Genomic DNA, 14,517 nt, shown 5'->3' on the forward strand with positions numbered 1-14,517 from the left:
TTGCAAGCTGTAATTTGCAGAATGACAATTGTTAGCTTCAGTTAGCATCTTGAGCTTCTGCAGGGGAACAGGACAAAGCATGGGGAAAGGTCTCAGAAGGATTTGAAATGTAGCAGAAAGGTTAAATGAGGCAACCTACGCAGGCATCTTAATCACCGCCCCCGCTTCATGGCCCAAGTAATTACAAGCAATTCTATGATTCAATTATCAGCACTGCAAATTTTTCCTTTGTTCTCACCTGCATGAGTATGTTGGCGCCTTCTTTTATTTGCCAATTTATTAGCTTCAGGCACATTTAATAGCCATTTATGAGGATATTGTGAGTTGAAAGTGGTGCATGAATTTTGATGAGTGTCCCAAAAAATCCTCAGCTCTTGATTTCACACAGGTGGAGGTGGAGGAAGGAGCAATGATTGTGTCCAAGCTCAGTGTTTTCATCCCAATCTTTCCCAGTTCCCACTATTAAAAACACACATTAATGGAATCGGCCTCACACTGCTGAACGTATGACGTATTTCCTCGGCTGCATCATGACCTCTGTTTACACCCTGTACAAAGGGTACAGGGCTGAATGTGCCTCTACTTTCACCTTCGTCTTCATCTCCTCCCTCCCTTCCTCCCTCCCTCCACATACACTCTTCCCACACTAGTATGGATTAAAAGCTAAAGAGAGCTGAGAAGTCAAAGCCTGCCAGTCCTTCCCTCTCTCCCCCTTCTCCTATACCTGTTACCTCTCCCCAGCTCTCTGCCATATCTATTCTTTTTTTTTTTTATCAATCCCAACTCTGGATCAAGGTTGCGCTTCCTTGTCGAGGACCAACCCTTCCCTCTGAGGAAACGGGGTCTCGCAAGAACAAAAGCAAGACAACCAGGAGATGTGGAGATTATTTATGTACATCTTGGGACTTGGATGCAAAGGGAGATAACTTATTTTTGTTTTCTTTTGTAATTTTTTGTGCTATTTGGATTACCAATGATATTTTAAAAGATCAAAGATCGGTTCTCCTGCTGTACACTTCTGTAAACTTAATCCACCTGGAGACGGGATGCTTGGATGGTGCTACTCAACGACAGGTGACACTGACATGGCTCCTGTGTAGAAGACTGCTCCGGGTCAGAGTTGATTCTTGTTAAACTTGTTTCATGTGATTGTCACTAATATAGTCGTGGTGTTGTGAACAGATCAGTCATCATCATTGTTCAGATCTGTTTGCAGCAGAGTTTCTCCTGTAGAGGTCAAACATCACAGAACAATTCATCCCTTTACTTATATGCTTTTAAAATTGTTTAAAGTCTATACATGAAAAGTTGGTTTGATCTATTTTTATTTTCAGTTAGAATATTCCACCCAGTGTTCCTCTTAACCTATTAGCAACTGATAAGCCAGCGTCAGTATTAGCAACTTTAGCAGGGGCCTGCTGCATTTCAGCTTGAAGACGTTGGAATGAATCAGGCTGTATTTCTTAATTTATTGTTTACGTTTTTTTTGAATAAATAAAATAATAATAGTCACAGGAGGTTTCAAGGTTGGGGTTCAAGTTTTCCGTACAGAAAAGAACTCATTCAATTTCATATATAAAGACCTAAATTATTGATATTGATAAGGATGTGCAACAACTAGGACTTAACTTTCTTTGTCATTCTTCGATTAGAGTTCCTACGTATAGTTCATAGAGTTCATACTTTAGTCTTGGCCTTAAGTTTTTAATTGGCCCTTATAAATCAATATTGTATTTATATTTCTTCCAAACTCAATTTAGCAACGTTAGCAACTTTTAGCATTCGATGCAGCTAAAATGTCCGTCAGGTTGGTCAGGCCTCGTGCTCAGCTGTCAGCATCAATACTCAGGACATGGGTAGCCATTTTGAAGATGTCTGAACACGAATGTAAAGCTCGATCGAACTGTCCTTTGTGTTCGACAAAAAGACTAATTTAAAACTGAGATATTTTTGGCAGTCGATACAAATTTAGACGCAGGTTTCAAGAATTTGGATTTGCAGAAGAGAAATAATCCAGAAACGGATAATTAAGAAGATCCCAAGAGATTGACTTTGGAGGTGGAAACAGATACTAAGACCAAAAGGAGACATCAAAGCCAGATTTAGCCCCACGTTATCTGGCACTTGATTTTAAACTCCATGGCTCCGACAGACCTAATGAGCTTGCTACTCACATGCCATTAATTCTCCAGGGAACAGCACCTGCACTCTGGGCACCATGTCCTCAGTGAATTTAAACAAAATCAGCTCAACGAGATGTAAGTTCAGGTCAGGGATCACATCTGTATCGTGACACTTTATGAACCCTGAGATGTCCCTGCTTGTACCGCAGGAAGCAAACTTGCATGACTTTGTGTTGTCAAGTTGCAAATGTCCTAATTCATTTCACCTTTTTTCTTTCTCGTTTCCTGGAGGCAGTGATGGCTCGGAGTTGTGTTGTCGCCTGTCCAGCTTTGGACTAGAGGCCTGCTGAGTGCCAAGGGAGGAAGTCCCATACATAAAGACACGCTCACCGTCACACTACATCGCCATAAACTCTCCACTCCTCTTCTGTGTCCAAAGCTGCAGACTAGCTGTGCGAGAAAATGGCAAGTCACAGAGACATTCGCTTCCTGCACAACCTGTCCTACCACCCGCGATGGCAGCACGACTCAGTAAAAGTCAGGAGGAGAAGAAAACATAGACGGACAGTGGTTGCAAACAGCTGCAGCAGGCGTAGAGTGTTTCACCCATTATCAGCATCATCGTCGTTGACATCAAGGTCATTGACATCTAAACCACAGTTGCCATCGTCCCCTTTGCGATGCTCCAGGAGCTGGTGGGGAAACTGGTTTCTCCTGCCCTTACTCATTGTCTCATTTATGCCCTGTCAAGCCTGGGCGACCACTTTCAAGGTGGCCTTGATTGGACCCTGGACGTGTGATCTATTATACTCTAAAGCGCTACCGGACTTGGCCGCCCGTCTCGCTACGAGCCGCATAAACAAGGACCCCCACCTAAATAAAGGCTATTGGTATGACTACACACTTATCAATGAGGATTGCAAGTCATCCCGCGCTCTTGCTCGCTTTGCTGAGCTGGAAGGTTATGGTGCTGCTTTCCTGGGCCCCGCCAACCCAGCATACTGCTCCTCCGCAGCTTTGTACACAAAAGAGTGGGACGTCGGGCTCCTTTCCTGGGGATGCCTCAAACCTACCATGAAAGGAAGCATGTACCCCACCTTCCTCCGGCCGCTGCCCCTGTCCTCCCGTGTACTTTTCACTGTGTTGAGGTACTTCCGGTGGGCCCATGTGTCCATAATTTCAGAAGAGACGGACATTTGGGAAGCCACAGGACATGAGCTTGCCTCTTCGCTGAGGGAGCTCGGCCTGCCCGTCAACCCTGTTGTAACCATGGAGACCGACAAGGATGGGCCTCGCATAGCCCTGACAAAAGTACGGGAAGCAGACCGGGTTAGAGGTGAGCAGCAAATGTAGAGACCTTAATGTCGAACAAGATAAAGAGACACTCTACATTGCTGTGAATCATGCAAATAAACCCTCTTCTCTCCACAGTGATCATCATGTGCATGCCTTCTGTTCTCGTCGGTGGCCAAGCTCAGTACCAACTCCTGACGACAGCGCTGTCCATGCGTATGATCGACCGGGGCTATGTCTTCATCCCCTACGACGCCCTCCTGTATGCGCTACCTTACAAAGATGCACACTACTACACTCTCGGCAATGACACCAATCTGCGGAAAGCATTCGATGGGGTCCTCACCATCACCATGGACTCTGGAGAACGCAATTTCTACGAGGCCTTCAAAGATGCTCAGAACAGCTATGAAATCCGCAGCAGCACACCACCAGAGGAGGTGAGACTTTGTGTCCTGTACTAATTAAGTCATAGTAGAAAATGAAGAGGTGAATGAAAAGGCGCTCAGTGAATTTAAACCCAAATTGTCTCATCACTATGTCCTCTTCTAGGTTTCTCCCTTCTTTGGCACCATCTACAACATGATGTTTTACATAGCAATGGCTGCCGAGCAGGCGCGGGCCAAGGGGGGGCGCTGGGTAACTGGTCAGATCCTGGGTGACAGCGAGGGCGGCTTTGAATTTGAAGGCTTCAATCAGCCGTTGAGGGCTAGCAGGGGTGGAGATGGCATGCAGGCTCGCTACGTAGTGCTGGATTACAGTGGCATAGGCACCTCTCTCTACTCTACCCATTCTTTGGAAGCTGCTTACACAGACGGTTGGACCGGGGGCCTGAAGTATCTTGGTCGTTCCATCCATTTTGCGGGCAGTACGCCCTACAAAGACTCAAGCTGCTGGTTTAGCCCCTATTTTGCCTGCACTGGAGGTGAGTGCACTTGTAGTATCATCACTGTGTGAAATGTATAAGCTGGCATGGCGTAGATTGTTGAATTCAATGCATTTAAGCTGTCTGTCTATGTGTTTCTCTTCTCTTTTTCTCTTCCCTAAGGCCTGGATTCAGTATCTTTGTTTTTCCTCTTGCTCTTGTTCATTGTATTGGCTGGTTTTGGAGTCAAGGGCTTCTTGCAATTCAGGTACGTGCACTAGAACACCAAAGCTTAATGCATCATCCGGTGAGGTCTTGATTTCTAAAACGTGTTATGATTGTTTAGGAAAACCGGCAGGATTGGGTTCACCTTTGGCGGTGATGGTAACGGCGGCCCGACCAAGGTAGTTCTGACCCTGGACGACCTTGTCTTCATCAACACTCAAATCAGCAAAAGGGTCAGTTCAGACAATACTGTGAGTATTTTGCTTGGGTTGCATCATCTACTCGAAGCTGACCACTCCTCTTTGAACTTGCAGAAGCTCAACGACGAAAGCATCCTGAGGAGCCAGCTGGACATGAAGACGCCGCACCACTCTGTGTCGGGCCGCAGCTACCTGGCCTCAACGCCTGACAGCTCGAACATTGCCGTGTTTGAGGTGAGGCGAGTCTGATCCAATGTTGCATATTCAATAACTTTGTCATCTTTTTGGATGTCATTGGCTGCACGAAGACCACATGCTTTTTTGTTTACCTCCCAGGGTGACTGGGTTTGGCTAAAGAAATCTCCCAGTGGATCAGTGTACGGTGTCAACAGCAGCACCGAGATTGTCTTTGTCAAGGTGAGTGAATGCATGAGAGGATCAGAAGGAAATTATCCTGGGATCTACTGTATCAGCTCAAACTTGTAAATCCTGTGGACGAAGGAAATATAATCTAATGTCAGCATTTGAAATGAAAAGGCCATAAAATATATCCGAACAATCCTGACATTTCACATCTTTTTCTTCCCCTCAGCTCAGAAACATGAGGCAAGAGAACCTCAATCTGCTCCTGGGGCTGTTCTTCGACTGTGCCATCTTCGGCATTGTGACCGAGCACTGCTCCAGAGGAAGTCTGGATGGGCTGCTCAACAACGAGGAAGTGCGTCTTGATTGGATGTTCAAGTCCTCCCTGTTGATGGATCTGATCCGGGTAAGAGAGACAAACTGATCTAGTTAACTTGTGTTCCCATCATTTGTTTTTTGTTTTTTTCAAATCTCTTATTCTTTTTATATCAACTGTCATCAGGGAATGAAGTATCTGCACAATCACGACATCATCCACGGACGACTCAAATCCCGTAACTGTGTGGTAGACGGGCGCTTTGTGTTGAAGGTGACAGATTACGGGTACAGTGATATCTTGATTGCCCAAGGCATTGACACAGAACATGAAAAGCCAGAGGGTGAGTTTATAATGTGCATCCACAGACCCATTGATTGAGTTTATAAATATATTTTTTGTTTGTTTGTTTATCAATAATCTTGCATTTTTTCTTGATTAAAAATAAAAGATCTGCTTTGGACGGCTCCTGAGCTGCTGCGAAGTTATAGTTTGAGGAGGAAGGGGACTTTCGCAGGAGATGTCTACAGCTTTGCCATCATTGTGCAGGAGGTCATCTCTCGCTCCGCACCTTTCTGCAGTCTGGACATGCCTCCTAAGGGTGAGTGATGCTTTAGTAACCCCACAGAAATAATAAAATGATTAAAGGTATAGGAAACCTGCTAAAGGTTGATTCATATTTGAAATCTTTTTGGCGAACCTGTGTTATAATATTCATCCTGTCCTATACAGAATGTTCTCTACCTCAGGAAAAGACCAATGATTGATGTGTAGGCACAATAACATACTATGAACACAATGAGCACATTCAAATTTGCTCTCCATCCACATTTCCCACAAATTATTCACACTGATCTGAAAATAAAATGACAAATATTAAAATAGGAAATCAGCAGCAGAAAATCTGTCCGTTTTTGTGCACTTCTGAGTTTGCTCATCACCCCTGTGTCGTCATGCTGTGTGGATGTGTTGACAGAGATCATCAGCAAGGTCAAAGAGCCTCCTCCTTTGTGTCGGCCTGTGGTGTCAGTGGACGAGGCCCCTTTGGATGTGATACAGGTTATGAAGCAGAGCTGGACTGAAGAGCCAGACAAGAGGCCAAGCTTCGAGGAGATCTTCAAACAGGTGACAACATAAGCTGCTAACAGGTCTGCTCCTCCCTCCGTTGAATCTTGCTCTGTACGAAACGTTGCGAGCTGTTCCCTGTCTTCTTCATCCGACAGTTCAAGAGCATCACTAAGGGAAAGAAGACCAACATCATTGACTCGATGCTGCGGATGTTGGAGCAGTACTCCTCCAACCTGGAGGATCTGATCAGAGAGAGGACGGAGGAGCTGGAGGTGGAGAGACAGAAGACCGACAACCTGGTGGCTCAGATGCTGCCCAGGTGAGAGTCCAGCATCTTTCACTGACACGCGATTTAACCGTGTTGTCATGATCTAAGTCCTATTTCACTTTTCTGCACACACAGCCGGTGATGCTGATGAGCAGCACTCGTCTCTGGAGGCCTGTAAAGCAGCAACACGATTACAATACAAATGTGTTGCTCAACTGATTAGGAGGCAGAATAAGACAATGAAGCTGGTGCAGACTCAAACAGAGAGGCCTTAAGTTTTCTGCAGACAGTTAAAAATGACCAGGCCAGCTGTGCAAAACGTATCTGAATCGAGGTGAGACGTTGTGAGAGATGGTTAAATCCGAGCTGTCGTCTCTGAAAGAAAACAAAACACAAATTTGGCAGCCAGGGTGTTTTATCTTTCCGTTTGTCAGTATCTTGTCGACCAGAATATGGTGGACGCTCTGCTGTGGGAACATTTACTGCAACAGCCAACACTGAGGATGTGACCAGGGACCCGTCTAAAGCAAAAATCATCATTCAATATAATCAACTTTTTTCATGATCATATCAATTATTCTAAGCTTATAATAATACAACTTTGTTTATATTGCAACAAGGTTACAAAGTGCTGTAGAAAATACAACAACACAAAAATATGAAAGAAATTGTTTAAAAAAATTAAAAAACATCCAGTAAAATATCTGGCAGTAAATGATGTTTAAGCTTAAATACAACATTTGACTATTGTATGAAAAATATTCAACTGTGTCCTTCTATTTGATTTTAATCATTCACTGAAATTTGCCACAGCTTTTCCACCACAATATGTTATTTGAATCGGTAATGAGTACAGTTCAATCATCAGGCCTCCAAATATATAAAGCTAAACTTTTAGATGATGTGTCTCAACATGTGCAGCAGGCCAGTCACTTTCCTTTTGTGTTTCTCAGCTGTGGATGTTATGAGCAGTCAGAACGAGTGCACCTTAACAAAATAACACTTTAACAAAACTCGAATGGCACTCGAAGAGCGTGTACCTCCACCAAGGCCCAACAGGCATCTCAAATTCAAATGAGCTGCACCAAAAGGCACACACTTATAGTTACTAGTTCCCTAAACACATCAGATTTTTTTTTAAATCAAGATCTATGAAGTATATTTTTCATAGGAAGTCAGTGAAAATGTCAAAATAATGCCCTATCTGGCAATGTCAAAGAATGTGATAAACATTCCTGGATCCGCCCCCTGATCCGGATCCATACCAACATTTTATGGGTTCTTCTTTGACAAAAACCACATCCTTATACCAAGTTTCGTCTTTTTTGTATAATCCTCCTAGATATCAGACAAACCCACCAACAAATAAACGGACAAGGGTGAAAACATAACCTCCTTAAAATAAGCTTTTCACAGTAGTAAATATATCTCTGAATGCTGTCATCTCAAATAATTAATGAGAGGTGTCTTTCCTGTGTTTAACACTTGGCTGAAGAGAAGAGAGCATCACCATCCCTCTGAAAGCTCTGACTCTCCTCTAATTCCTCCTCCTCCTCCTCCTCCTCTTCCTCCTTCAAGGTCTGTGGCCCAGGCGCTGAAGACAGGCAAGCCCGTCAAACCTGAGCACTTCAGCGAGGTGACGCTGTACTTCAGCGACATCGTGGGCTTCACCACCATCTCAGCCCTCAGCGACCCCATCGAGGTGGTCGACTTACTCAATGACCTCTACACATGCTTTGATGCCATCATCGGGCTGCATGATGTCTACAAGGTGAGCGTGGAGGGGGTTTTGCATTTAGTAATGAATGCTTGGCTTTTTATTATTTTGGTTTTAGTCGGTTTTCACTCACAGCAAAACCTTTAGAGGTTTTTTATACATGACACACACATTTCTTTTTATGTATTTGGTTGAGTTATAATTTTTTTTACTTCTTTTATTGTCTTTTTAAACATACACAGTAACATAACACAGTACATACTAATTCCATGTAGCCTTTCCAACCCATATTCAAAATATGTTTTACATTTGAAATTGTAATAATGTAAATAGCAGTATTCAGGATCAGTCGGTATTGAAGAAAGCAAAACAACATACAAGATATTTGGTTGAACTATTTAATTTCCAATTATTAGCAATAAGCAGCACTTAAACTGACAAGGAAAATAATGATTATCTCTTATATTCTGAATTTTATGAATAAATATATAAATAATCCAAAATAAATGTATTTTTGTAATTCCTTTCACAATGTCTATAAGATCTAGGATTATCTATATTGTTGATATTGCAAACATTGTGTAACTCAAACATTTAGTCTGATCCAAACAAATACCAGTAACATATTTCCTTCTTAATTTCTTAATTTGTACACTTTTTATTAAAGCCATTTCTATGAGTTACTGCATTTTGAGAGACAAAATCCAGATTTATATATATGTGTGTGTGAATTTCTCAGGTGGAAACTATCGGAGATGCCTACATGGTGGCCTCAGGAGTCCCCAACAGGAACGGCAAACGTCACGCAGCGGAGATGGCCAACATGTCTCTGGACATCCTCCACTGCATTGGGACCTTCAAGATGAGGCACATGCCTGAGCTCAGGGTCAGGATCCGTATCGGCCTGCACTCTGGTGAGCAACACGTTCGGCCTAAAACTGCTCTAACCGTCACGATTTATAATAGTAAATGCTGCGCATGAAGAATGCTCTCTAGCGTGACTGTAATGATTTGGAGAGTCTCATACATAGAGTGTGTAATGAGTAATATTTCAGGGTGAGTAAAAGTCGATGTGTTGTAGAGGAACAGGAATGCAGGAACACAAGCTACTAAGGCAGGGAGGTATTTTTACCTCCTTTATCTCCGTCTGGAACTTATTCCTGGAAGAGAGAGACACTATCCACTTAGAGTGCTGTCATCCAATTAACACACTCCATACTCTGGATCGCTAAGTCCTCACTATGAATTTCTTCATGCACAGAGAAGCACAGCTTTAACGTCATGCACAGGGATAGGCCGTGTGCACTTCTATTGAAACGCCAACAGTTTATGTGTGTCCACCAGAAAGCAGTTTTTAAAACTGAGTCCACAGTTATTGTCACATGTCACAGTGTTAAACTTTGACACACAAACTGGTTCACTATTTCAGATAAGATTCATTGATGTGTGTATAATGTGTGTGTGCAGGCCCGGTCGTAGCAGGAGTGGTGGGTCTCACGATGCCTCGGTACTGTCTGTTTGGAGACACCGTCAACACAGCATCTCGAATGGAGTCCACAGGGTTGCGTGAGTGTCTCATACATTATTAATTACACAAACCAGACACATCCGTCATCCTCTTGCTTTTTAAACTTTATTCTTTTGTAGTGACGTGGCTCCTGAGAGGGCAGGTGTGTGGCAGTGTGTGTGCATGCTGCTTGAGGCTAAACAGGGCTTTAAGCGAGCAGTCCTGACTAATCCTTTAAGACCATCAGCAGAATTAGAGGCCAATTGGAAGTTTCAGTGTAAATGTCGTCAATAACCAAGTTTGCCTCAGTGACCCTCTGCATGGCGTATAAATAAAATAGAACTTCAGTGATAAGTCATGAACTCACTTGCACTACTACTTATGTTTAAAAATAAAGTTCTCACATTTCATGGATCTCCCATGATGATCATCGTGTACTGAGAGAAACGATTCAGATTTAAACTGGTCAGTGGCAGATTCCAGTCTAATTCATCATATCTGAAATAATTATGCATTTATACATGACTGTACTGTTTCCATGCCAAAGTGGTAATGGGTGATATACTGCCACCAAGTGGATTCATGCCGAAACAACAGCCTGACTCTCGCAGACGTTACATATACGTTACTGATATTAAATCAGTTTCAGTGTGTAAATGTTGACACTGTGTGTTTGCGATCCCAGCTTACAGAATCCATATCAACCAAAGCACAGTCGATGTCCTGAACAGCTTGAAGCTGGGATACAAAATTCAAGTCCGAGGCATGACGGAGTTAAAGGTAAATGAAATGAGAAAGACTTCCATAATACACACAGACGATATGTAGAGTACCTACTGTAGCACTGGCCTTGTAAAAACAGTATCCAATGAATGCCATTGTTTATTTCTAGGGAAAAGGTATTGAGAACACATATTGGTTGGTGGGGAGGGAAGATTTCGACAAGCCTCTGCCTATTCCTCCAGACACTCAAGGGTAAGTCGACATTTTCTTAACTCCTCCATATATCACATACAGATGACCTGCAGTTCATTATATAATTATTGCTGCGCAACTTTCTATCATCAGTGTGTTTGTATGGAGGCTCTGTCGTGTTCTGCTCTATATGAAAAGCTACATTTCTCATTACAGGGGAAGCAATCACGGTATCGGTTTAGATGAGATACCTGTCGACAGAAGACAAAAATTCCTGGACCGGCAGAAGAAGATGGGTTAGCCTCATGTTTTCCACTGAAGCCCCCAGTACTGGGAAGTGATATTTTCTAGAACAATACTGTTTGTCAGTGAGAGAAAAAACGCAGGGAGATGTCTGAATGAAAAGTAAACAGTGCTACGCTCTTAAAATGATCCACAATCGACTGTAATTTCTGCTCTAAACCAATCCCTGAACCATTGTCATGGAAATTCATTTGTCAAACTCATATCTAGACTCAAATAGGCTTTCCTGGAGATGATCATTCTCTTTGTTTCTAGTCTTAGCACATCAGTGCCATGATCAACTCTGGCTCCACACTGCAGAAATGAGCCAAACAGACAACTGTTCCGTATTTGTTCAGCACTTGTTTTTATACCAGCAGAATATTTTTTAATTAACAGCTTCAAAATGTGTTGGCGCCAATCGCCGAACAAGCTGATGGGTGTGTCTAGACAAAGGAACACAGTGTGACATGCAATACTGGTGTTCGCCATGTCCTGTATGTATTTATACTGAGCTCTGTGATTTGTAGAGAGGTTGGAGAGATTGTATCATGAACACGATACATGTGGAAGCTACTACTGCTGGACTATTCATCTTGGTTATAACAGATGTGTGTGAGACATTAGTCTTTTACAACAACAGAATTAATACATTTAAACCTCCTCGCTGTAATTTAAGCAGGGAGACGCTGGATAAGTTAGAGCTTAAGTCGAGGATTGCTCTGATTTTTGCTTTTGTTGTGCATCAACTTGATTATTCAGTGAAAAAAAATGAAGCTATATTATCAAAATATATCAAAGTATCTTTTTTTGTTTATTTAATATTAGATCAAACTATTTTCATACGTTTTTTGTTTACAGGGTCTCTTCAAATATTAATCCATTACTGCGGATGTGTCTATTTGACTGATAGTTCTTATTCAATATCAATCTAGTTGTGTATCGCAACACAAAATGTGCTCTAAAATTTAATTCACATGACTTGTTTCCATGGTAATTACATTAATATACATATCTTTAGGCCAAAACTTTTGCAAATCAGCAAATGTTGTATAAATGCAAACGCTAAATGACACACAATTATTGGAGAAAATCCATGGGACGCACATGATATTGTTCTTTAAAGGACTCACTTGTAATTTCCATTTGTGTGTATTGTGTGTTTAATGATGTGTGTATTGCTTTAATATGGGGCTGACATTTTCCACGCAGCATGCAAACAGGAGCCGAACCATTGCTCGCTGAAGTGATGCATGGTCATTGCATGTTTTGTACAGCGTGTTGTATGTTCTTCATGGGACATCAATAGAAGGACAAACACTGATACGTAGAAAATCAACTGACTGGAATGATCATTTCCAATTATGTGCTTCAGCAGATTGAGCGTTTTCATACATGTCGCCCTCTTCTGAAGGAAAATGTCCTGCTGTGTCTGACTTTTTAGGCATTATCTTCTGACCACTGCTGTTGCTTGGGATCCGAGAACAAATGTTCACTAATTCCACCTCCCATGCCCACCCCCAGGGGGGTCCTAGCTGGAGGAGGGTGGCATGAATATGAAAAAAGGGGGAAGGACAGAGTCTTCAGAGTCATTCCTTTTTGGCCTGGGGATGTGTACTGTATATACTGTACATTTGTACATAGTTTGTCTTTGCATGCTACCGGGTTATAGGGAACAATTTAGTGTTGTTTCTTTTCCCTAAACCACCTGACACAAGAGGAGACATCAGCAAAACACAACAGGCACACGTTCAAAAGGGAAAAAGCAAAGAAGCAACCACATTGTTCACTCACTCACTCACTGTGTGTCGGTTTGCTAATTGTCCACTGCAGCAAAGATATTGAAGCAATAACAGACGAGCGATGTCAGCGTGTGATTTTCCTCAGACAACATTTTTTAGTCTGCAGACATTTTCTCCTCGGGAGCTCAGTGCTGACCACATCCAATGTGTCACACTAGCGTATAGACAAAAAGAAGAGAGGAAAAAGAGAGGAGTAGAAGGGACGTCTGATGAGTTGATCATCGGCCTGCTTCCTTGTGGTGTAGTCTTTCACACCATTAAGTGTTTAGCACCAGCACTGGCTGTTCATGCGTGATTTAAACCAGAGAAAGAAGAGGAGAAAAACGCAGGATTCTGAGTCAGGATGAAGAAGATGGGGGACACTGTCTGAATGTTTCTTTTGATCTAAAGAACAAAAATGAGTTATTCTAGAAACACATAGATAGAACCCACCTTCCTTTTCTAGATTTTTAATCAATTTGCCAAATAGATAGATATACTCTGAAGTGAATGGACTGTATTGTTCATTTTGAAAGTGATTTCAATGTGTTTCTGTAAATAAACTATGGTTTTAGTGAAGCTCGTGTCTTCAGTCTGTATGTGTTGAAGCTGTTCTCCAAAATGGTGCGCTGACACATCAATAAAATATGAGTGCACCAATAAATCTTAAGTTCAATAACGGCCAATAAATCACACTGTAAAGGACAAGAGAGCCAATTATATCCTGATATTTTTAAGTTAGTGGCTTTTTATCTATCACATCTGATTCATACTTTTCAATTGTGACAAGCAATATATGGGCAGGGTGTGAGAGAGGACTTGGCAAGAAGAAGGAGATGGCAACATTAAAACTCCCCTCAATTATGAGGAGACAGTAATTCAGTGGAGGTCTTACCTCACCCTTTCCCCATAAATCCCACAGCAAGTTAGAGTAACGCTAACAAGCTTTGGGATGGTTTTACTCGCTCGGGCTGGTGTGACTCTGGATTTATTCGTCTGTGGAATAATCCAATGAAAGTGTAAGAGCGGCTTTACATAATGCAACTTCTGTGCAAGACGCTGCACAACATAAACAAACCCTCTAAGTGTTTGCTTCACGGTTTCGTCCTGAATGGTGGAACATTTTTCGTGCTGAAACTACAACCTCCGCAGAGCTGGAGTTGTAGATGAAGCTGCAGCTGCCTCCCAGTGTGTTTCCCACAGGTTTAGAAATGAAGAACTCCAACAACATAATCATAAGTCAGTGTTAGAGTTTTTGGTTTGAACATGGGGAGGGGATGAGGTTCAAATTCTCTGCATAATGTCTAAATTATTACTTCTTACACTTAAGAGTTTTCTCAAATAATATTGTATATGTCATACTTGCCAGATGATACCAACTAGCTAGGAATAATAAATAATAATCATGATTTTTGGTCATATTGCAACAACAGGAAACGGTTAAAAAGCAAACGATAATGAACAATTTAAAAGCAATTAGAGGTTCACACAGAATTAGAGCACAGATACAGAAACAAAAAATAGTAGCCAAAGTAGCTTCAATAAAATTGAGGGTGGTTTTGATTATTGGAAGAGATGCCACCCCCCTATCCCA

General features: G+C 42.2%; 1 protein-coding gene across 1 annotated transcript; it reads left to right on the forward strand.

Annotated features, from left to right (window-relative positions):
• The first annotated feature begins 668 nt into the window (after positions 1–668).
• Positions 669–13,502, forward strand: gucy2d (guanylate cyclase 2D, retinal). The gene is made up of 19 exons (XM_047343323.1): positions 669–1,113; positions 2,419–3,459; positions 3,555–3,856; positions 3,969–4,341; positions 4,465–4,549; positions 4,628–4,739; positions 4,821–4,940; positions 5,043–5,123; positions 5,299–5,475; positions 5,572–5,728; positions 5,837–5,986; positions 6,362–6,510; positions 6,609–6,772; positions 8,300–8,492; positions 9,178–9,352; positions 9,906–10,004; positions 10,631–10,725; positions 10,838–10,920; positions 11,077–13,502. The coding sequence occupies exons 2-19, from the start codon at positions 2,586–2,588 to the stop codon at positions 11,159–11,161; spliced, it is 3,474 nt and encodes a 1,157-aa protein (XP_047199279.1). The 5' UTR covers positions 669–1,113; positions 2,419–2,585; the 3' UTR covers positions 11,162–13,502.
• The last annotated feature ends 1,015 nt before the right edge of the window (positions 13,503–14,517 follow it).

Source organism: Hippoglossus stenolepis, chromosome 15 (genome assembly GCF_022539355.2).
Source record: "Hippoglossus stenolepis isolate QCI-W04-F060 chromosome 15, HSTE1.2, whole genome shotgun sequence".
Classification (NCBI taxonomy): Eukaryota; Metazoa; Chordata; class Actinopteri; order Pleuronectiformes; family Pleuronectidae; genus Hippoglossus; species Hippoglossus stenolepis.